Source organism: Phacochoerus africanus, chromosome 5, assembly GCF_016906955.1.
Source record: "Phacochoerus africanus isolate WHEZ1 chromosome 5, ROS_Pafr_v1, whole genome shotgun sequence".
Classification (NCBI taxonomy): Eukaryota; Metazoa; Chordata; class Mammalia; order Artiodactyla; family Suidae; genus Phacochoerus; species Phacochoerus africanus.
Genome location: NC_062548.1, coordinates 11,056,127 through 11,080,426, shown reverse-complemented (window position 1 = coordinate 11,080,426; position 24,300 = coordinate 11,056,127). Strand labels below are relative to the sequence as shown.

At 44.9% G+C, this 24,300-nt stretch overlaps 1 protein-coding gene across 2 annotated transcripts in view; it reads right to left on the bottom strand.

The window, feature by feature from the left end:
- Positions 1 to 5,436: 5,436 nt before the first annotated feature.
- YWHAG (tyrosine 3-monooxygenase/tryptophan 5-monooxygenase activation protein gamma) overlaps positions 5,437 to 24,300 on the bottom strand; it is a 29,086-nt gene continuing 10,222 nt past the window's right edge. The window contains exons 2-3 of one of the 2 annotated variants that reach the window (XM_047779816.1): positions 8,166 to 8,831; positions 5,437 to 6,600 (exon numbers count right to left, since the gene is read on the bottom strand). In XM_047779816.1, the coding sequence (XP_047635772.1) occupies positions 8,175 to 8,831 (657 nt within the window). In that variant the 3' untranslated portion in view covers positions 5,437 to 6,600; positions 8,166 to 8,174. Of the gene's footprint in view, positions 8,832 to 24,300 lie in introns of both variants that reach the window. The other variant, XM_047779815.1, reaches the window with a different exon arrangement.

The following is a 24,300-nucleotide window of genomic DNA, read 5'->3' as shown; positions in this document are numbered from 1 at the left end:
CACCCAGATGGGCTGCAGCTGGCATCAGGGCGGGCTCGAGGGCGCTGCTGTCGTCCCGGGGTCTAGGCCTAACCCGGGTCGCACGAAGGCTTGCAAGAGCCCGAACCTGGCTGGCACCGGGGGCCGGGCGAGCCAGTTGCAGAGCGGCGCTGTGCCCAGCGGGGGGCAGCAGAGGACGGCGCCATTGGAGCCAGCCCCTGGGTGGGGGTGGGGCCGGGGCCCAAGTGGCTGCTGAATCCTCTCAACTCCAGGGCCCTGCAAACCATTTGGCAACCCATAAGGGGATAGGGATGGCCAGACCGGTTGCTGAATTCTTGAGTGCTGAAGCCCTCAGGAATGGACCAGGGCTGTTTTGTTATCTGGGTTCGTTTTGGCCCTGTCACCCCTGGGTTAAAGAAGTCTTAAATCATAACATCTCCCGGGAAGCTCGGCTCCTTTTGCTTTTACCCAGGAGTGGGGCGTAGGATGTGTTTAATCCTGGGGATCTGGACATTTAGGGAAGTTCCATGGCAAGGAACTCTCCCAAAATGCTTGTGGTCAGCCACAAACTGCTCATCCTTCATTCTGGTCACCCAGCCAGTATTTCCCAAGTCTATCTTGTCTCTATTTGAATATAATCTCCCAACTTGGGTCAAGAGAGCATTTTTCACTTAAGTCTGCTCACTACCCTACCTTCTCCAACCTAGCACTCATCACTGAGGGACCACAAAAAGAATATTTTTGTCTTTTTAGGGCCGCACCAGCGGCATATGGAGCTTCCCAGGCTAGGACTCTAATCAGAGCTACAGCTGCCGGCCTACATCACAGCCACAGCAACACCAGTTCCGAGTCGCGTCTGCGACTCGGCAACGCAGAGATCTTTAACCCACTGAGGCCAGGGATTGAACCCGCAACCTCATGGTTCCTAGTCGGATTCGTTTCTGCTGCGCCACGATGGGAACTCCCCAAGAATTTTTTTTTAAAACAGAGCACTTTCCAAACTTGAGCAGGCAAGACCACCTTAATACCTTCATACTTTGGGAGGTAAGGGCCCCTAGAAGGCATTATGCTTTGATAACAAACGTGAGGGAACCCAAAATGTGCTTTCAGTCCAGCTTTAAAGAACTGACCCACCATCAAAACCCCATCCCAAAAATCTGGGTTCAGGCTAAGTGAGTGAAAAGAGATGAAAGGTTTTGATGTCTCTTCTTGGCCCCTTCTCTAAGAGCCAGTAAGTAGCAGGGTAATTTGTCCATCCTGGTGGGAATAACTATTTAACCCTGAGATTTTAGATCCAGTATGAAGGCAGCCTCTCAGGATTGCGGGTTCCTGAAAACTCTGGGAACGTGGTGGGCTGCACTATTTCACCACCTCCCACAGGCACAGGGGGCCAACAGCTGCAGACCAGCAGGGCTCAGGGCCGATTGCGTACAAGTGTGAGGTGGCTTGCTGACGCAACGCACGTGGCTCAGGGGCATCCACCCATCCAGGGAAGCAGGAGAGGGTTGTGAAAGGGCAAAACACCCTAGCCTTAAAAACTTCCAGTCAGAAAACAAGATGGCTCTCCTGGGTGACAGGCAGGCAGCTTTGTCCCTGGGGGGCTCAAGTCACAGGACCTGGGGCTGACAACTGCTTCAGACCACCTGATTCTGGGGGAGAGCCCTGGGCTGGCCACCTTTTAATTCAAATTCAGTTCCACCTGAGCCACTGAAAAGGCTGGATGAAGAACAAATCTTTATGCAAGACAAAGAAGTGCCCCAACACGGATGGAAACAAATCGACTGACACAGGAGACCACAGCTGTACAGACCCAGGATGCGAAACTTCCTCTAAGACCACCAAGCAGCCAGAAAAGTCAGTGCTATTAAAAAAAGAGGTGAAAGTCGTAGAGACTAACAAAACTCAATCAATTTAATTAGACCAGGGCAGCGGGACACGAAGCACAATCAAAAGCATGATTGAGGAAATCTGAATATAGGCTATTAGGAAATTATTGTGATTTTAGGTGTGATGACAATGTGATTGCTATAATCTCGTTTTTAGAAGTATGAACATAGGGAGTAAAATGTCCTTACTTTCAAGGATCCACAAGACAGAGAGAGAGAGAAATAACATATTAGGTCATCACTGTACCATTCTTTTCAACTTTTGTGTTTGAAATTTCTCTAAGTTAGGGGTGTGGAGTTTCCCTTGTGGTACAGGGGTTAAAGATCTGGTTAAGGGTTGTCACTCCAGTGGCTCAGCAACTTCCATATGCCACAGGCACAGCAAAGAAAAAGTTGGGGGTAAATCCCCTGATACCACCTAGCTACCCTTGAAACAGGGTTCAGTCTAACTCAAGAGGCAAATATTGGAAACACTAATTTGAATATATCTACATCAAAAAATCACAAAGCAAAGCCTTATACGACTTAGTGCTCAATAGCAGCAAAAATCCTTCTGTCTCAAAACCAGAATCAAGGCTATTGTCTCAAACTGAGCCAGATGAGGAAGCACAGAAGAGAGTGACTGGTTACCTCTAGGAAGGGCAGGTTTATGGTTAGTTACTCTTACCTGGTGTTGCCAGACTACTTACTTGCCAGATGGTATTTTAAATTTCATGATCGATAAATATACTGTCTTCTTGCACTTTTCCCCTTTTACAATCCTTTAAAAATATTAAGCCCGGTGTGGACTCAGCATGAAGATAAAACATCAAAATCCTGTGAGCTGCTGCTGAGGACTCAGTGTGACCCAGCCACTCTCACCCCAACTCCTCCCGGACCACTGGTATCTGGTTAATTGGAAGTAGGGTTTGTGTCCATGCAGATCCAACCACATTTATCCTATCTGTACCAGAACTGGAAACTTCAAACCAGCAGGCTAAATTAGTAAGCTGGGACATCTTAACGTTGATTAAGCTAGAGACCACTTAATGTCAACTCCTTGAACTAGAAAACAGTGCTCACCAGCTAGTTCTCAGGTTGTTTCTCCAAGCTTGCTGGGAGGATGGTGCACAGGGCCAGGTAGCTGTCATTCTTAGCCACTCAGATCAGTGAGTCAACATGCAGGTTCAGCTGACCGGCACAGAGGCCAATGCATGCAGTAATCACACATAAATAGAGCGGAGGGAGTCTCGGCTCCACCCAGCTTCTGTGCCACCAAAATCCCATCTGATGTCCCCTCCACTTGCAAAGGTCTAGGGATGGAGAACTCTGCTCTGCGGATGCTCTAAGCAGAGTGGGTCATTCACTGCTTTACCTTTACCCATCGCCTCTATCTCACTGCTTCCATAGCAGTTATTTTTTAAGTTCTGGAGCGCACTGAGGAAGAGGACCTCTGTTATGGGTGCTTAACGCCAAATATCTCTCAATTCCTGAATTAGAAGAGCTTTCTTTGTGTGTGTGTGTGTGTGTTTTAGGGACACAGCCACAGCATATGGAAGTTCCCGGACTAGGGGCTGAATTGGAGCTGTAGCAGTACCAGCAACATAGGATCTGAGCCGAATCTGCGAACTACCTACACCACAGCTCACGGCAACCCACCCTGGATCCTTAGCCCACTGAGTGAAGCCAGGGATCAAACCTGCATCCTCATGGATACTAGTCAGGTTCATTTCTGCTGAGCCACGACAGGAACTCCTAGGAGAGCTTTCTAAACCTCAGCTCTTCAGGACCATCCTTTTGTGGGGGGAGGGTGCATGCCTGCAGTCACAGAATAAAAGTTCCAGAGCCAGGAATCAAATGCATGCCACAGCAGTAACACCACCAGATCCTTAACCCACTGAGCCACCAGGGAACTCTGTCTTCAGGGCCATTCTTTCACAATTACTTATCACTGTGATGCCAAATCTTTTTTTTTTTTTCAAATACTTCACATCTGAAATGTATCAAAAGAGATTGAAAGCAAAAGCAGCTATCAGTCCAGATAACTTCTACTACGAGATCTGTGAAAGTGTAAAACAATGCTTTTATTTTTTGTTTTGGAAAAGTTACTTTTCATGAAATTGTATGTATCTTAACATGTAATAGTTTCTTACTCTCTTTTTTAAAATGAATTATTTTCAGTTTCTAGTTTTTGATACACCCTACCTACACAAAAGGTCTTATGTAAAGGGGTCCTGAGATGAAAAAGTTTAACTCTGAGAAACACTGCATTAAGGAACTGCTAAAACTGGGTAGAAATGCAGCACCAGAGAGCATTTTATCTCAAGGGAAATTTAAGTTTTCTGTGGAACAATCCTCTGGGCAAATTCCAGTCTCATATCAAATTCCATCCAGTCTTATGTCAAATCCACTCATAATGGGAAGTCACACCAAAGGGGCAAGGGTGTCATTTAACAGCTTCCAGGAGCTAGGCTTCTTTCAGAAAAACCTCAGCGAGCCAGTTCTGATGGTGCCCATATCTCTACCTTCCTGCTGGCAAGATATCATCTGACCGTCTCTACCCTCAGTGACCCCCTACACTGCAAGGGCTCAGTCAGCATGTGCTGGGTGTTGGCTGCTGCTCGGTTTGATCTCCTAGCTGAGCACAAGCAGAGTGGTATTAGGAGCCGCATCTCAGGAGGGCCAGAGACTTGGGGCTGCAGTGTGGGTCACCAGCGAGTCGTGGGACGTTGGGCTCATTGGTCACTTTTATGGCCACAGCTTATATTTGCAGTGAACTCTCAGGGTGTTTCTGAGGGACAATGAGCCAAAATAGGTGAATTCATTCAGTAGCATGGCAAAAGTCTGGCTACACAGTGTTACTCCTAAAATGTGAATTAAAATTTCTCAAAAAATTGAAAAGCTATCTTCTTCCACTGCATGAACCAACACACCCTCCCCAGCCCTTGCTGGAGCGCATGCAAGCTGATGGGGAGAGCCTTGGCCTTGGCACTTCGTCCTACAGACAAGCCCCTCCTCACGGCTGGCTGGGGCAGAGCACCCCATACGTCCAGGGTGGCTGCCATCAGCAACGCAGCCTGTTGAGACCACAGCCCACATCAACTAAGGCTGCTGACCCCTCAGGAAGACCAAAAATCCCAGGACAATGTATTTACAAATATTTTTAAGTGCAAAACCCACCTCATCCAAGACATAATGAGCTCTTCAACAGGCACCTAATTGAGATAGCAGACCAGGCCCATGACCCAGTATTCATTTAGACCTAGAGCCCCCACCCCAGGGCTCAGAAGTTTAGTCATCTGCCTGAGGATCAAAAAAAAGGAGCCATGATTCGAACTTAGGTCTGTTGAGGCTTGTATAGTAAGAGAAATGATGGAGACCCAAAAGACGTGATCATGTTTCAAGGTCAGTAAACCCAGGTCTGACTTGCCGATATAGGCACCTTCCGGTATACACTGCTTTGCCCCCCGCCACATCCAACGTCATTCTTTTAGTGGGTGGGGGGGAGAGGAGAGAATATCCATGTTCAATCAAACCTTCAAAAGCAAAAGAAAGTTTCAACTTATTAAAATAAAACTAAGTGGCACTGACATCAGATCTGTAAGTTTATTTGCTCAATGTACGACAGCTACATAATGACTCACATTCATGATATTCCATCACTGAGGAAAACTGCTAAGAATGGTCCGTGTGTGAAATAATTCCTTAGAGAAACACGGAGTTGGAAAAATAATCACTGATTAGACCTTAAAAATAGTTCACTGCATAACATGACAAAAAGCACAAAGGCTCATTCAGAGAACATATTCGTTGTTCTCCTACACTGTAATAGTTATAATTTCACCATGACAAACACCAGACATTAAGATTAAGCTAACACTGGTGTTTCTTTTGCTCCCCCCCCTTTAAAAACAAAATATATAACTGCATGTCACTATAGCAACATCCAAAACAGATCAATTTGTTTACGATCACTATTTGGTAGAGCAAACTTTACCCCCAAAGGAAAAATTAAATTAAAAAAACTTTAAAAAATTTGAAGACTTAATTTTTTTTTGTCATAGGAATACATAACACCTACAGTATAAGTTAATAAATTTCAAGCTACTGTATAGAAATACAACACTAGCATGCACAATATTGTATCAATAGAGTAATGGAGGAGTAATCATTTCACTGGAGAGACAGTATCATAGGCAAGTGCATTTCTTTAAAAATAAAGAAAAGAAAAGAAACCATTCAAGCTGCTTAAATATCAAGTCTCCCATTCCCTCTTCATTTTTAGCCCTCAGATGTGGTTTTATCTTGCATTATTCTAAAAAGCAGCCAGAGCCAAAGCTGAAATTTTAAAGAAAAATAGGTTTTGTAATTCCAGTAAATCATTTCCAAATGCTACAAGGAAGGACACAACACTGCTCACTGGACATGAAGATAAATTAAGGAAAGCCCCCCCAACCACCCCCCCCACCTCCCTCCCCCGCAACTGTTCCCATCCATAGCTTTGATCTTAGGCCCCCGTCAGGGACAGAAGCTGTAAAGCTCTCTTCCGTTGGCTCTTCTAATAGGTTCGGTTAGTTGGGACTTCTGCTCTAGCATGTGAGGGGACCTCCTAAGGAAAGTCATGCTGGGTAAACTGTGCTACGTTACAGGGCATCGCCACACTCTTCTGGCTTCACTGCCACCTGGATCCTGGTCAATGTGTGTATTTCACAACTGGAGGCTCAGGTTTTCCTCAATGACTCATTCCTCTCCTTGCCTAAATAAAGCAAAGAAACAAATGAGCCTGGTGTCATTACCTATCTTGGAAGTTCATGCTGTTACTATCTTATAAAAAAGGCTGAACACTCATGCGACAGGTCGTGTTTTCAGAAAAACTTAATCCAAAATGAGAATGAAGGACCCAAGGCTAACGGACACAAACTTGTGGAAATAGCATCGTGGTTTCCCTTCAATTCTAAAACGTGCACAGACGGCACAAGCGAAATCCATCTCCAACCTCTGTGCTTTTGTTAAAAAGGAAACAAATACATAGGAAAAGTTTTGGTCAAATAGGAGTTAAATATTTATTATCTGAGAGTGATTTTAGCTTATTTTCCTACAATGATTATTTGGGGAAGGAGTGTTTTCAGAGAGAAAAACTGACACACTTAAAAGGCTCTCGAAATTGGACAGAATGTTTAGGCACAGGGCTCTTCCTTTAGGATTTCTCTACCAGTTAGCTCCTGGCACCTGCATTTTCACACACTGCACCACAAGGTTTCTCAGAACCACCACCAGCTTCTACAACCCATGGGGGCTTTTCAACCCATCCGAACGAGTGCCACTGAGGTACAGTGGGGAAGACTCAAGTGGAATGAGAAGGGGCAGCCCAATTCCTGAGGAAGGAGCTGCGGCAGCTTAAAAATCAGGATTTCTCTGAAAATATCAACATAATAAATGACATACAGACCTGAATTTTCTCTATTTTTGTGGTGTTTAATGTTTCTATTAAAGTGATTAATAATTTTTGTGGTGGGTTTAAGTTAAGAAGGGACCAAAAAAAATCCCACAGCCACCTGCCAAGCACCTGTTAACCAAAACCTAAAGTAGCTCTGATTCTCCTCAGGCAAGCCTTCTGGCCTAGGAGAGAGAGAACAGCAAAACCAACCTGGATAAGGCTGAATAAGGACGTACAAGCCACAGTAAAGAAAAATACACAATCAATGGCTTGATGTTACATATGGCTGTAATGTAGAAATACTGTAAACTGCAATTTAGTGTTAATACTGTCAACCAATCAGAAACTTCTGAAAACTGGCAAAGCCTAACCCATAAGGATAAATATACCTTATGTTCTAAGTCTATCAGCTTGGGATTTAAACTATTCCATGTCTGGTAGAGTACACCCTGAAAAAAAAAAATGCACAGCTAAAACAGATGAGACAGAAAGTACCCAAAACTTAAGACAAGAGCATATGTACATAAAAATCCTTACTGGAACCACAGAACTTATTGAATGAGGGCCATTCCATTTAAGTTTTCAATTCATCTTTAAACCCTATGTTCTAGCAATAAGTTAAATTAAAGACAGCTCCACTTGCATTAATCTACAGAACAGTCCATAAGCCAGTGTGAGGCTGCTATTCCAATACCAGCACAGCTAGCCTGACTTTCCACTAGTGGTATTTTGGCAAAAATGTCAAAGAGGCGATCAAAGACAGGACAGGTCGTGGGTTTCTCCCTAGGAAGGTCATCCCTCCCTTTCCCTCCCCCACCCGACCCCCAACTCATGGGAAAAAATAAAGACTGCAGTAGTAGCATCAGCGTGCGCTGCCAGTCCACCTGGGGGCCTTAATTGTTGCCTTCTCCACCGTCGTCGTCTTGCTGATCGCTTGTCCAGAGCGTGAGGTTGTCGCGGAGGAGCTGCATGATGAGCGTGGAGTCCTTGTAGGAGTCCTCGTTGAGGGTGTCAAGCTCGGCGATGGCGTCATCGAAAGCGGTCTTGGCCAAGTGGCAGGCTTGCTCCGGGGCGTTCTGGATCTCATAGTAGAAAACGGAGTAGTTAAGGGCCAGGCCTAATCTAATGGGGTGAGTGGGCTGCATGTGCTCCTTGCTGATCTCATGGGCTTCGCTATAGGCCTTCTCAGACGACTCCACGACGGTCGCCCTCTTCTCTCCGGTGGCTACTTCGGCCAGGTAGCGGTAATAGTCCCCTTTCATCTTCAGGTAGAACACTTTGCTCTCATACTGGGTCTCGCTGCAATTCTTGATCAGGTAGTTATCCAGCAGGCTCAGCACATCCTGACATACGGCCTCCAACTCCTTCTCTATTTTTTCACGGTAAGCACGGACCATCTCTATCTTCTTCTCGTTGCCATCTGCAGAGGTCTTCTGCTCAATGCTACTAATGACCCTCCAGGAAGAACGGCGCGCCCCGACTACATTCTTGTAAGCCACAGAGAGAAGGTTTCTTTCTTCATTGGACAGTGGCTCATTCAGCTCTGTCACCTATTAAGGAGGAAAGAAGACAGAGTTGTTAACGGTACAGATGATGTCAGCTGGGTTAATCACTTCTTTATGCCGCTAAAACATCAGCTGATAAGGTCATTAACAGTCAGAGAAGTTAGGCCGTGCGGCTCTATGGAAGGGGGATGGAGGTGGGACGAGCAACAGCCAAGGAAAAAAACTGCAGCTGGATCACTGATGCCTCAACTCCTGCTTCCTTCCTAGAAAAGGACACACACGCGTTATCACATAGCTGTCCCATAAGATGACAAACCAAATCTCGATCTACATTACAAAAGGTCAACAGCTCTCTCATGCAACATTACATAGACACCAATCCTCAGGACTTTAACTAGAGATGGCTTCCATACAGCATCAGTTTTTTTAAAGAAAATGGAATAACAGCTTCTAAGCTTGACCTGCCAAATTTCAGTCCCAGCCCTCTGGGTGAGAGTATCTTGCATGCTGGGTGAGAATACATCGAGTCAACTTCAAAGTTGACTTTTGAGAAACAAAGAAACTTTTCTGTTCTTACGTTAGTATAAACTGGAGTTCCTGCCGTGGTGCAGTGGGGTCAGTGCCGTGTCTGCAGCACCAGGATGCAGATGCAGGCTCAATCCCCGGGCCTGGCACAGTGGGTTAAAGGATCCCACCTCCCGCAGCTGCAGCATAGGTCACAACTGCAGCTCAGATCTGATCCCTGGCCTGAGAATTCCATGTGCCACTGGGTGACCAAAAAAGCAAAAAGGATAATATAAATTACAAATCTCAGAAAGAAAGTAAAAATTGGGGGCATGGGATTGACTCTATAATTACTGAGATATTTGCAACTCAGAGAACAAATACTTGAATACAATTAGCAAAAAGATGGAGAGGTGAGCAAAAAAAGCACTTCTGAGTTGAGGAGACCAATAGGAATGAATGCTTCTTTTTTTTTCCTTTTTATTTTTTTGTTATAGTTGATTTTTTTTTTAGCTATTTCTTGGGCCACTCCCACAGCACTTGTCTGTTGTTGTTGTTGTTGTTGCTATTTCTTGGGCCGCTCCCGTGGCATATGGAGGTTCCCAGGCTAGGGGTCGAATCGGAGCTGTAGCCACCGGCCTACGCCAGAGCCACAGCAACGCGGGATCCGAGCCACGTCTGCAACCTACACCACAGCTCACGGCAATGCCGGATCGTTAACCCACTGAGCAAGGGCAGGGACCGAACCCGCAACCTCATGGTTCCTAGTTGGATTCGTTAACCACTGCGCCACGACGGGAACTCCTGTTACAGTTGATTTATAATGTTCTGTCAAATTCTGCTGTACAGCAAAGTGACCCATTCATATAAATATGAATGCTTCTTTCCATTGTACTTATTTATTTATTTTTCTTGGCCATGCTTGCAACATGTGGAAGTTCCCAAGCCAGGAATCAAACTCTCACCACAGCAGAGACCTGAGCCACTGCCATGACAATGCCAGGTATGTAACCTGCTGTGCGGCAAGGGAAGTCCCAATGACTAAGAGCTTTGAGGAAAATTAAGCAACATACACCAATATTCCGTATTTTTATGACTACCAATCAACTACATATAGGAAATGGAATCAAGTGACTAAAGTTATTTATTTAATTTATATTACCTGATTTCTGTGATGTTAAGAGTCATGCACCTTTAGATATCTGACAAGGACATGAAATAGAAAATTTTATAAGGACAGAACTTGGAGTTCCCGTCGTGGCTCAGTGGTTAACGAATCCGACTAGGAGCCATGAGGTTGCAGGTTTGGTCCCTGCCCTTGCTCAGTGGGTTAAGGATCCGGCATTGCCGTGAGCTGTGGTGTAGGTTGCAGACTCAGCTTGGTTCCCACATTGCTGTGGCTCTGGCGTAGGCCAGTGGCTACAGCTCTGATTAGACCCCTAGCCTGGGAACCTCCATATGCCGCAGGAGTGGCCCTAGAAAAGGCAAAAGACGAAAGAAAGAAAAAAAAGAAAAGAAAGAAAAGGAAAGAAAGAAAGAGAGAAAGAGGACAGAGGACAGAACCCTCCCTATCCTGGGGCCACTTTTTTATTTGTATGGTTAACTACCATATCTAAATTGGTACAGGCTACGTCAATGGCAACATCAGGAATGCCAGATTATGTGTCTTACAACAGACTAAAGGCTTCGCTCACCTCATCTTCTCATGTACTGGTACTTCACTGGTAACACGGTAACTGCAACAAACTTCATACTGCTGCCCTTTGTTCTTCTGCCTCTGCCTACACTATTTCCCAGTGTTCCCGCCTGCAAACTACTTAACACAGTTGTCAAGAATCAAATGAAACTCATGTCCTCTATGAAATCTTTCCCATTTCTATTCCTCCCACCCCAGTTAAATGGGCTACTCTGTTCTCTGTGTTAGATCAACCACAGCGTCCACATAACATCATATTACTTATAGATGTGAAAGATAGTGGCATATGGAGTTCCCGTCGGGGCTCAGCGGTTAACGAACCCAATTAGTATCCACGAGGATGCAGGTTGGATCCATGGCCTCAGTCAGTGGGTTAAGACCTGTCATTGCTGTGAGCTGTGGTGTAGGTCGCAGATGTGCTTGGATCCCGCGTTGCTGTGGCTGTGGTGTAGGCCGGCAGCTGCAGCTCTGATTAGACCTCTGGCCTGGGAACCTCCATATGCCTTGGGCGTGGCCCTAAAAAACAAAAGACCAAAAAAAAAAGGTAGTGGCATATAATCCAAGAAAAGCTATGCTAACCATCTGGGGAAGGAGGGGTTGGGATACCAAGCGACGTCTATTTAAGGATCATCTACGTTCAGTAGGTGTTCCTCTTTTATAAAGGGGGGGGTCATGCTGCAAAGGGGTTATGCTCAATTAAACTGGTTGTAAAATTTAAATAGTATATCTCAGATACATCAGAATGTAAACCATACTTATTAGTTTACTGAAAGCAATTCACTCTTTGAATGAAATGATCACACTTTGCTTACAAGGCAAACACCCATGCTGTAATTCTCACAACATCCAGCAAATAATATACATTCAAGTATTTCCTAAGCTTTTAGTGGTTTTTCTTATGCTGACCTTTTACTACGCATGTCTGCTTCTCCACTCTAATGCTAGAGAACAGCAGCTCTACCAAAGGAGGCCCAAGTGAAACAGAAGGAGAGTGGGGAACAGGGTTTGGGACTACTGATCTCAGGACAGAGGGAAACCGGAAGTGAGGAGCTTTGTACTCTCTGGGTCCCGCCCGGCCCCCCATGGAAACCTACTTCCTTTGAACAGAGGCTTATCTCCTCATCTCTGTTTCTCCATACCTTCCAGACCGTGGAGAAAGCATTCCCAGCCTTCAGACCACGTCACTCCTGTTTCTGATGTTTATGCAAATAACCCAGAGAACGAGGGCTTTCCAGTCCCACCCTTCACTAAGTGATCTGGGGGACAAGCCATTTCATCTCTGGGCCTTGGTCTGTATATCTCTGAGACAGATCTCCGTCTCTTTCACGAGGTCACATAAGGGCATGTCAGATGAATGAGAACGTGCTCCCAGCACAGTACTGTGCTACAGAGATGCGAGCAATGACTCTTGAGGATACCCTGAGTAGTTTCTCTACATTTTAACTTTGACCATGGGAGGCCTCTAAACTTAGCATCTCTGAGCTTATCTTCCTGTATCAAGTATCTCTTCTCCATTTCATGCTGTTTTCTAGTCTAAGCTCAAACTTCCTTAGCTACATACGTTACATCACTTCCTTTCCAGAAACTTTACTATGACATAGCCTGGAATAACTCCCCAGACTGGCTTTCAAACAGACTGAGGCTTCTGCAGGCCCTGGGCCCGCACACCGCAACCGCAGGACACGAGCCCGTATTCACTGAACGCACAGATAGTGCAGATACTGGAGACTAGTGCAGATACTAGAGACTAGTCGCCTCTGGTGTAACCTGATAACTGTCCCCAATGCAAGAAGCCACCGTGCCCAAAGCCACTGAGATGGGGTCCTGGCCTTTTCCCCAAATCATGCTGTCCTTATTTCAAGAGCCAGCGACTATTTAAAGCTCGATCGCCTCACCAGTACTCTATACCATGAGGTCTCCTCCTGCTGCAAACGCTGGGTGGCAGAGCCTGAAGGCAGCCACTCGTGCTTCTGTAAAGTCTGTCTAGTTGCCCCAGACAAAGCGGAACATGGAGAGGATGAAATGCCACCCTCACCTTTAGATACAGTAACTCAACCACATTTGGAACATGCCCAGATGTTCTGTGCCACTGAAAAACTAAGTTAGAGGGGAAAAGCTTTCATTCTTAAAAAAAAAAAAAGTCTGCTCAAAGGAAAGTAAGAGTTCTCTAAAAACCATAAATCAGACTTTAAAAAAAGTCCTTAAGATCAAAATAACTTGTAAGAGTTAATCTGTGATTTTTACATTAAAATAGAGATCCCAACAATACTTTCAAAAGTCATCATCTTTCCAGAAGGTCAAAAACATTATTCACATAGCGTCCAGAGAGGTTTAACCAATGTGGGAAGATGTGAGCTATGCGTCATTTGGAAAGGAAGGTACTGCTTTACAGCACAGTCACTGATCAAAGAATGCAACACTTAGAAACATGGTACCCCAAATTTACTATCATGGCTATTGGAAAACGTGGACAGTTTATAAATTCTCTAGTGTTTTATGTTCTGCTTAAAAACAAAATTAAGGTTTCTCTTCTCAACCCCTATGATACTAGCTCAAGCGCAAATTTCTTGTGGTGAGTTAAGACAGAGCTATTGGCAAAAAGTTTAGAAAAATGTGTTATTTCTCACCAACAGTTTAAAAATCAGAACTCCCCAAATCCCAGCTGCTAAGGAATCAGATATTAATTAGTATCAGCTGTTCTCCCCTAGGAGTTGATGAAGAGAAAAACTGTTCTACCTAGATTAGCAACCCTTGAGATTCTTGGAAGTCTATTTAGATGACTTTCCGACCCTGTCTTGGAGCACAAAGTCATTCACAATTCCTTAAACTATCAAGAGGCATAGTCCTAATGAACACAACTTGAAATGTTTAATCTCCCCAAATACAACTTAAATTAAGCTCACTTTATTTAAAAGGTGGGGTGTTTTTGGCTGCACCCGTGGCATGTGAAAATTCCCAGGCCATGGATCAAACGCATGCCACGGCAGTGACAACACAGGATCCTTAACACACAAGGCCACCTGACAACTCCTTAAAATACATTTCTTTTATGCAGAATCTGTACAGAAGTTACAAAGTAAGTTGAGGTGGTAAACTTAAGTTGATTTAAGGAAAGCCAAAAAACCTCCAAAAAGAAAGAACTTAAGTTTACATCCAAAAAAACAACATAGAAGGAACAAACAGGTTAAAAGAAAGGATTCTTAGGGCAGTGAAACTATTCTGAATGATATAATGGTGGATACATGTCATCATACACTTGTAAAAATGCATAGAATATGCAACACCAAGACTAAACCTTAAAGTAAGCTATGGATTTGGGTAATAATGACGGGTCAGTATAGGCCCATCAGTGACAACCCGTGCAACTCCTCTGGGATGCGGATAATGGGGGAGGCGTGGAGATCATTAGAACTCCTGTGCTTTCCCCTGTGAACCAAAAACTGCTCTGAAAAAAAGTCTTTAATAAAATGGAGTTCCCTGGTGGCTCAGTGGGTTAAGGATCCGGCACTGACATTGCTGTGGCTCGGGTTACTACTGTGGCGCTGGTTCAATACCTGGCCTGGGAACTTTTGCATGTTTCAGGAGCGGCCAAAAAAAAAGCAGACCCTAGGCATAATATGTGGCCTCACCATGCAGTTTTTGGTCTTCCAATGTTTCGAGTTCTTTCATCTGAAAGGGCCAAGGGGCCATGGAAAGGGTAAATGCAGTGATTATTATACTTACAGCAAAAATAAAGGAAAAACATGACAAGGTGCAAGACGAGCACTGGTGTCCATGCAACGGACAGTTACCTATGCACCACGCAGGCAGCAGAATAAATGACTGCAAGTAGATGTGACACTGTCCTGCTTGACTATAATCACGTATGTATTCTACAGAAGACCTACTAATGGCATACTAACTTTCTTGAAAATATAAAATCATGTCTTGGATATCTGAGCAAAATGCCTTAAACTTGAAGTACAGTCTGTGCAGAAGAGGTAACACAACAGGCTTCGGGCGGCTATCTTTAGAAAGGTCTGCTTGCAAAGTGGACCGTTGGCTAGTGTCTCAGAACTTGGATTTTGGAAGGGTGCCCACCATCCACCGATAAGAACAGCTCACTGTCTCTAAACTGTCCAAACAATGTGGTTTCCGCTAAACAACTGTTTTCCTTCCAGGAGTCTTGACTTTGGCATGTGCTGGGCAGAAGGTGCCTGTGTGACCATCTCCCAATCAAACCCTTGGGCAGAGTCACTGATGAGCTTCCCACTAGACAAGGCTTCACTCGTGCAGTCCATCTGAGGTCCCGGGAAGAATACTCTTGAAAAAACTTGCTCCTGGTTACTCTTCTCTTCGCCCCAAGCACCTTCTCCCCTTGCTAATTTAGCTTTGTATCCTTTCACTGTAATACATCAGAGCCATGAGTATGGCTACAGGCTAGGTGCTAGCAACTCACTGAACCTGGGGGTAGGCCTGGGGACCCGACACACATTCATTCCAGCTAACTTTTTTTTTTTTGGTCTTTTTAGGGCCACAGCCACAGCACATGGAGGTTCCCAGGCTAGGGGTCGAATCGGAGCTGTAGCCCCTAGCTAACGCCTAAGCAATGTCAGATCTGAGCCGGGTCTGTGACCTACACCACTGCTCATGGCAACACTGGATCCTTAACCCATTGAGTGAGGCCAGGGATCGAACCTGTGTCAAGGATGCTAGTCAGATTCATCTCTGCTGAGCCATGACAGGAACTCCTCATTCTAGGAAACATGATGTAATGCGTCATGTAAGGTCTGATGACAAGAAAAATATACTTAGAGGCCAGTGCTTATGAGACGACTCACCAAGCATTCACTGAGCATCTGCATAGAAAACGTGAGGTATCCTCAAGGTGCTAGTCCACAGAGGAAACACAAACTTAAATTAGACTACCAGTCACAGAGGTATTCTCAAAGGCAGCAAAACTCTGCCTGGAAAGCCCAGAGATTTTAACTAGAAAGTAGCAGTATTAGCTGGACTTTTAAAATTAAAACAGCAGCAGTCACCCTGGATAAAAATTGTGAAGGGAAACATTCCAGGAGGAACATCCTAGGAGAGTCATGAAACGCCCTGGCACATTCAGGGCCATCCTCAATGTCTCAGAGATGAGCAGAGAGCTGTCTAAAAACAGGGCTTTTTTGACAGCCACCAGCTCCAATTTCCTTTCAACAAGGTGGACATAAGTGGGATTCAGAGAGAAAATGCATGGACCTTCCTCCAACGCACACACTGCTAACACACAGCAGGGCAAAGACAAACTCTGGTCCTCTGACTTCAAATCTTGTACCCTTTCTCACCTCCTGAGTCTCCTCCAATGATGTTAAATTTTGCAACACATCCCAGAGAAAGGGCCAGTTTCTCTAATATAGGCAATACCTTGTTTAGCGTGCCTCCAGATACTGCCATTTTTACCAACTGAAGGATTGTGGCAACCCTGTGTTGTCAGATGGATGGTTAGCAATTTTTAGCAATAAAGTAAAGTACTTTTTAATTAAGATATGTACTTTTTTTTGAAGTTCCCATCATGGCACAGCAGAAACGAATCTACGAACCATGAGGCTGCAGGTTCGATCCCTGGCTTTGCTCAGTGGGTTAAGCCATGAGCTGTGGTTTAAGTTGCAGACGTGGCTTGGATTCTGCATTGTTGCGGATGTGGCTGTGGCCAGCAGCTGTAGCTCTGACTGGACCCCTAGCCTGGGAATCTCCATATGACATGTGTGCAGCCCTTAAAAAAAAAAAAAAAAAATTAAACATGCTACATTGTAACACTTAACAGACTAAGTATACCATAACTATAACTTCTATATGCCCTGGAATATCAAAAAATGTGTGCAACTCACTTTATTGTGATATTTGCTTTATTGTGATGGTGTCAAACTGAACCTACCCTATCTCCAAGGGTGGGTTACATAAAGACCTCCTAAAAAGAATTTAACACCTATCAGTAATAGAAAAGTAAGTGAAAGGAATGGACAACTGAAAAAAAAGGAAAAAACAGGTAGAAAACCTAACTTTATTCATTTTTTGGCCCCACCCCACACTCTGTGGAAGTTCCTGGGCCAGGGACTGAACCCTTACCACAGCAGTAACCCAAGCTGCTGTGATGACAATGCCAGATTTTTAACCTGCTGCACACCAGGAAACTCTTCACTTTATAAATGCTAATTTTTTTCCAATCAGACTGACAAAACTTTTTTTTCCTTCTTCTTAGGGCTGAACCTGTAGTATATGGAAGTCCCCAGGCCAGGGGTCAAATTGGAGCTGCAGGTGCCAGCCCACACCACAGACACACGGGATCCAAGCCATGTCTGTGACCTACGCCACAGCTCACAGCAACACAGATCCTTAACCCATTGAGCGAGGCCAAGGATTGAACCCGTATCCTCACGGATTCTAGTCGGGTTCGTAACCCGCTTAGCCACAACAGGAACCCCAGACTGGCAAAACTTAAACTTAGCTGCCTCGCTGTAAAGGCTAACTGTGTGGATAAAGGGCACTCTCATCCACTGCTGGAAACGATAAATTAGTACAAACTTGATGGAGGGCAATCTGGAACAACTATCAAAATGATGTCATTACAAATGGTAAAACAGCCTTCTGACTGGGCCATTCCATTTCTAGAAACTGATTCACTGCATTATTTGTAACAGCTAAAGTCTGGACTCACTTAAATGGTCCTCTAGGGGAGACTGGTTAGATGATGATACATCTACAGAAGGGAATTCCAGGTAGCCACTAAAAAAGTAACTGTATATTCTCAGTGACTTTCTAGAAGGGTCTGAAAACAAAGTAGCTGTGGGAGGCAGTCAAGGTTGAGGAGATTGAATTCTGATCTGTTACCAGTTGTACTTATTCAAACAAACCCTCTCCATAATATACCCAGTTAATTACACTCACAATTAAAGCTTAAACCCAATTTTGAAAATCACATTTTCAAAAAAGCTCAAAGCCAGTATTTTTATGTAAACAGGTTTATTCCTACATCTGTTGTTTTGTGCTCACCACACCACCTCTACCAAGAATACCTCAAAAACAAAAAAACTGGGAGTTCCTGTCGTGGCCCACTGGTTAACGAACCCAACTAGGAACCATGAGGTTGTGGGTTCAATCCCCGGCCTCGCTCAGTGGGCTAAGGATCTGGCATTGCCGTGAGCTGTAGTGTACGTCGAAGACATGGCTCAGAACACAAGCTGCTGTGGCTGTGGCGTAGGCTTGGAGCCGCCGTTCCCTAGTCTGGGAGTTTCCATATGCAGCGCGTGCAGCCCTTAAAACAAAAACCACTCTCCTTAGCTACCCTAAGCCTGAAAGATTCAGGAATGCAGGGGATCCACATGTATCCATTTCTCAAAACTGCAGCACAATGTTCCTCAACATGCTGAGTTACCACACAACCCAATCCACATGAAAACCTGCACACACATGTTCCCAGCAGCCCTAGCCACAACAGCTAAAATGTGGAAACCATCCAAATGCCAATGGATGGAGGGAATGCTATTCAGGCATAAAAAAGGAATAAAGCACTGACACGTGGTACAACACGGATGACAATGAAAACATTAGACTAATGAAAAAAGCCAATCACCAGTGACCACATATTATATGACTCAAGTTATATGAAAATAGTCCCAGGCAGGAAAATCCATTAAAAACAGAAAAAAGATTAGTGGTTGCTTAGGGCTCGTTTTCTTTTGAGGGGGTGCAGGCAGTGACGGCTAATGGGTACAGAGTTTCCTTTGGGGGAACAACAGTGTTCTGAAATTTATATAACAGTGATGATTAGACAATTCTGAAGTAAATCGTACACTTGGGGTGAGTTGTATGGTATGTGATTTATATCTCAATAGAGCTATAAAAACACAATTGCTTCACAATATCATAGTCTACATAGCACTTCCACAACTATTAGTAGTTAAATATTAGCTTGTTTGACAAGTTCAGAATTCCAACTACTTCATGCTTCCCAACATGTGGGTTTTTACAAAGAAAATTCACTGTAACAGAGCATGGACCTCTACCTCTTCATTCAACCCTCCTCTTGAGACTCCAAATAAACTATGTACGTTGTCTGATGTAGGTTAATGTTTCTCAATATCCTCTCCAAAAGTGAGAACAAGAGCACTATTTATGTTTATTGCTCAGATACAGTTAAGCAAACTTGAAAAGGGATGAGAATTTTACATTCCCTAAAGTGGGTACTTCCATTATGAAGCATTAAATTCCACCACCATTGGGAAAAAAGGTGAAGGAGAAAAACATCAAAACAACTTCTCAAACTCCAATCCACATACACACCAAACCACTGTTCCACCCTCTACTGGTACACCTGTGAGAATTCAACCTAAATTCACCCTTAGAAAGCAACTTGAGAAGGACCTGACTTCAAGCTAAAGTTAAGTTTCTCTCCCTACAACTGCCGTTCGCTAGCCTTAAGAATTGTATTCCTTGGCACTGTGATCATCTCTTGTAGTAGACAAAGACAGTCCTCCGACCCTGAAGGCGTCTCTACCTAGTTTCTAGGATCCAGATACAGCGCCCCCACCATCCCCTTTCCCCCACACTAAGGGAAAGTGTGCCAGCACCACTCAGCCTGCTACTTACAATACAACACTTCAAACTTCAGCTGGATTAATTTCTGAATTTAACACAAATGAACTAACATGCTACAAGGCCCAGGTCTGCCCCCTCACAAGAGCAAAGACTAATTTATTCCAAATGCCAATAGTGCCCAAACAGGAAAACACTGCTGCAAGTCATCGATACCCAGACTCAGGTCTCACACTCTTGCTCACATTACACACTCCTCTGCTCCTGCTTTTCCTACCACTGGAAACACTTCCAGGACCCATGAAGAAAAACGCTCTTTTATGTCATTCTTTAAGCCCTACCTCAAATACTACACTTAGTTCCTAAAGCCTGAAAACTTCTTAGGCAGAACTAATTACCACATACTCTGTGTATTAGTAACTTTACCTTGCACTGTTCTTTGGTTTTGTTTTGCTTTTTAGGGCCACACCTGCAGCATATGAAGTTTCTGGATTAGGGGTCAAACTGGAGCTGCAACTGCTGGCCTACGCTACAGCTGCATAGGATCCAGCGGCAGCGCAAGATCTGAGCCACATCCTTGACCTATGCCACAGCTCACAGCAACACAGGATCCCCAATCCACTGAGCAAACCAGGGATCAAACCTCTTGGATAGTAATCAGGTTCATAACCCACTGAGCCACAACAGATCTCCCTACCTTGCACTTTTTCTGCCTTTTTCTTTTTTTTTTTTGGCCACCCCATGGCATATGGAGTTTCCAGGCCAGGGATCAGATCCAAGCAGCAGTTGCAACCTATGCTGCAGCTGCAGCAATGCAGGAACTTTAACGCACTGTGCTGGGATCGAACCTGTGTCTCTGTACTCCAAAAAATGCCCGTCGCACCACAGTGGGAACTCCTATACTGCTTATTTCTAATGCCCTGTAGCACAACTGTGTAACTTTTTCCCTAAAGATTAAAGTCCTTAACGGCAGGTGGCACACTTCACGCATCACTGAATAACCAGACCATCTACAGCTACTTCTAAATGTTAAGTGATATGAATCTATATAGGCTGTATCCAGCCCAGACTGCCTGCATAAAGGCCTTCCAACCCTGTTCATATCTTTTTGTTTGTTTCTAGCTGCACCCACGGCATGCGGAAGTTCCTGGGCCAGGGATCAAACCAGAGCTACAGCAGTGACTTAAGCCACAACACTGACAACTCCGAATCCTTCACCATTAGGCAACAAGGGAACCCCTCTCCTTCCCCTTTTAATATGATTTTCAGCTTCTTCTACTAAGAACTGGAATGCGGAGTTCCCATTGTGGCCCAGTGGTTAACGAATCCGACTAGGAACCATGAGGTTGTGGGTTCAGTCCCTGCCCTTGCTCAGTGGGTTAACGATCCGGCGTTGCCGTGAGCTGTGGTGTAGGTTGGTTCCCGCGTTGCTGTGGCTCTGGCGTAGGCCAGTGGCTACAGCTCCGATTCGACCCCTAGCCTGGGAACCTTCATATGCCGCGGGAGCGGCCCAAGAAATGGCAAAAAAAAAAGAACTGGAATGCATTTCTCCATCTCTTCAACCTGAACTTGGTCATACAACTTACTTCGGTTACTGGAGCAGTGGCAAGTAAGCATGAGGCAAGCAGAGGCCTGAAAAGCACTTGTGAATTGGGGCTCGCTGCTGGGAACCTCCCCCAATCTGAGAAGCCTGGGTTCATCTGGACATGAGGCTGTGTGAGGAGGCCCCAGCCTCTCTGTTGTTCACCCAGCCCCCTTAGGAGCAAGCCTACGCCAGCCCACAGAATCGTGATAGCTAACATTAAGATGGCTGTTAAGGTGCCACATGCACCAAATGTAATGAACAGCTGAATTTTAGGGTCAAAGTACAGGACCTGAAGCAAAAATAAGGCCACTTCATTAGCCCAGATTCCACCCATTGCTGCAATCTGATCTCACTTTTCAACAACTGGGACACATGCCAAAGCTTGGCAGCTCACCATTTAGCCCCACGTTATCAGGGAACAGATTACTATGCTCTTGCACTCCCTTACCTAGCAGCCAATTAATCCTATTCTAAAAATTAGTGGTGTAGGTTGCAGACACAACTTGGATCTGATGTTGCTGTGGCTGTGGTGTAGGCCGGCGGCTACAGCTCCAATTCGACCCCTAGCCTGGGAACCTCCATATGCCACGAGTGCAGCCCTAAAAGGACAAAAAACAAAAAAAAAATAAAATAAAAATTAGTGAAATCAAAATTAAACAGGTTCTTATACAAACCCATACAGATTCCCTCACAATTATCTCCTCTATCAAGCCTTTTCTTCGCTTCTAAAATTTCTCCTGGGAAACGGAGCTCCCGCTGTGACACAGTGGGTTAATGATCCAGCTTGTCTCTGCAGAGGTGCCAGTTCGATCCTCAGCCTGAGAACTTCCATATGCCATGGGGACAGCCGAAAAAGAAAAAAATTAAAATAGTATTTCTTATGAAACCAGTGTCAAGTTTACTTTCATTAAGACTGTTTACCTGTATGCAGACCTCTGGCCCCACTTCCTTATCTAAGGCTATTCCCTCAAATTAATCATAAACAACAGTTACCTCATAGATTTTGACAACTTATCCCCAAAGCACACCTTTGGCCTCATTCACAACCATTCACTTTAAAATCAAACTCTTGGGGGGAGGGATGGACTGGGGGTCTGGGATTGGCATGTGCACACTGACGTGCAGGGAATGACTGGGCAACAGGGGCCTGCTGGATAGCACAGGGAACTCTACCCAATATCCTGTGATGATCCATATGGAAAAGGAATCTGAAAAAGAACGGATGTGTGTGTATGTGCAACTGAATCACTGTTGTACAGCAGAAACTATCACAACATTGGAAATCAACTATACCTCCACAAAACTTTAAAAAATGAAAGTAAATAAAACTCTTATCCTCCAATATTACCAGTCCTCACTCCCACCTACTACTAGACTTGTTCCTGATGCCTCTCCTTTCTCTCAGCCCTTTTCCCTTCTGGCTTTATTTCTTCCTTCTAAGGTTCATCAAGATCCATCAAATTCAACTATTTTGCATTAATATCAAGTTTCCTATGCCTTGTCTTTCTGCTACACCATCTCTAAAACACCCAAACGCTCAATCAATACAACCACCCAGCCTGATTTTTCTACTCTTACACCCAAAATGTAGGTGAGGCGAGGGAGGGAGAGGCCAACCAAAAAACTACAGATTGTAGTCACTATAAACTGAGGTTTTGGAATTCCCGTTGTGGCTCAGGGGGTTAAGAACCCAACTAGTATCCATGAGGATGCAAGTCTGATCCCTAGCCTTGCTTAGTGGGTTAAGGATCCAGCACTGCCGTGAGCAGTGGAATAGATCACAGATGTGGCTGGGATCTGGTATTGCCGCGGCTGTGGTGTAGGCCAGTAGCTGTAGCTCCCATTCGACCTCTAGCGTGGAAACTTCGATATGTCATGGGTGTGGCCCTAAAAAGACAAAAGGAAAAAAAAGAAAAAGAAAAAATGATACGGTTTTCTTACCCTCCACTGGGCCCTTAGCACTCACTGCCTGACAGTCCTTGCTCATCACAGCCTCTTTAGGGGAAAGTGACCAAAGGCCTCTACTTAACCAGGGCCCTACCACTGCCTCCTCCCTGTAGGCAAACACGATGTTCTTCCCATCATTCTCTTCTCTGCACTTTCCCCTTAACTTGTAGTCCAAGGAGGACTTTTTATCACATTTCTTCCTTATTTCCTTCAAAATCGAGTTTCTAAAAAGAAGCTGTACTTGTTACCATTTCTGGTGCTTTCAGTCACTCCTCCCCCCGTAACCACTGTTATCAATGGTCTTTCTATCTCACATACCCCATCTTCTCTTCCCTCATCTTAAATTTTAGTTTGCAAGGAATCTAACACTGCGGACAGATTCCCCCTTCTCGACCCTCTCATTCCTCTGTTAGTTTGCTTTCTTGGTTTTCTATCGGCATCTATTTAATCTTTTCTTCCCCATTCTAGGAACTACTAAAGTGTGATTCCCCAGGGTTCCCATTTTGACTTGACTCCCAATTTTCCTCAGGTGACCTTACTATGCCTGGTTTTAACCACGGGATTAATGGAAGACTCTCCCACTAGAACATAAGTTCTAGGAGGCCACAGGATATTATATTCTCCAGGTCTTAGGCTAGAGCCTGGTTCTTAGTGGCCTCTATATAAATACTTGTTTAATGAACAAATAATAGGTAACAGTGAGCACACATTCTGTGCCAGGCACTGTTCTAAGGGCTTTTTGTGTGGCGTTCCCCTTGTGGCTCAGCAGCTACGATCCCAACTAGTATCCAGGAGGATTTGGGGTTTGATCCCTGCCCTCGCTCAGTGGGTTAAGGATCCGGAATTGCCACAAACTGACACATTCTGTGCCAGGCACTGTTCTAAGGGCTTTTCATGTGGAGTTCCCCTTGTGGCTCAGCAGCTACAATCCCAACTAGTATCCAGGAGGATTTGGGGTTTGATCCCTGCCCTTGCTCAGTGGGTTAAGGATCGGGCATTGCCACAAACTGAGGCACAGGTCTCGAATATGGCTCGGATCTGGCGTTGCTATGACTGCAGCTCCAATTCGACCCCTAGCCTGGGAACTTCCTTATGTTGCAGATGCATCCCTAAAAAGCGCGCGCGCGCGCACACACACACACACACACACACACACAGGCTCATTTAACTTGTAGCCACAATGTCTCTATTTACCTCCACTAGTTTTCTCAAACACAGCATGT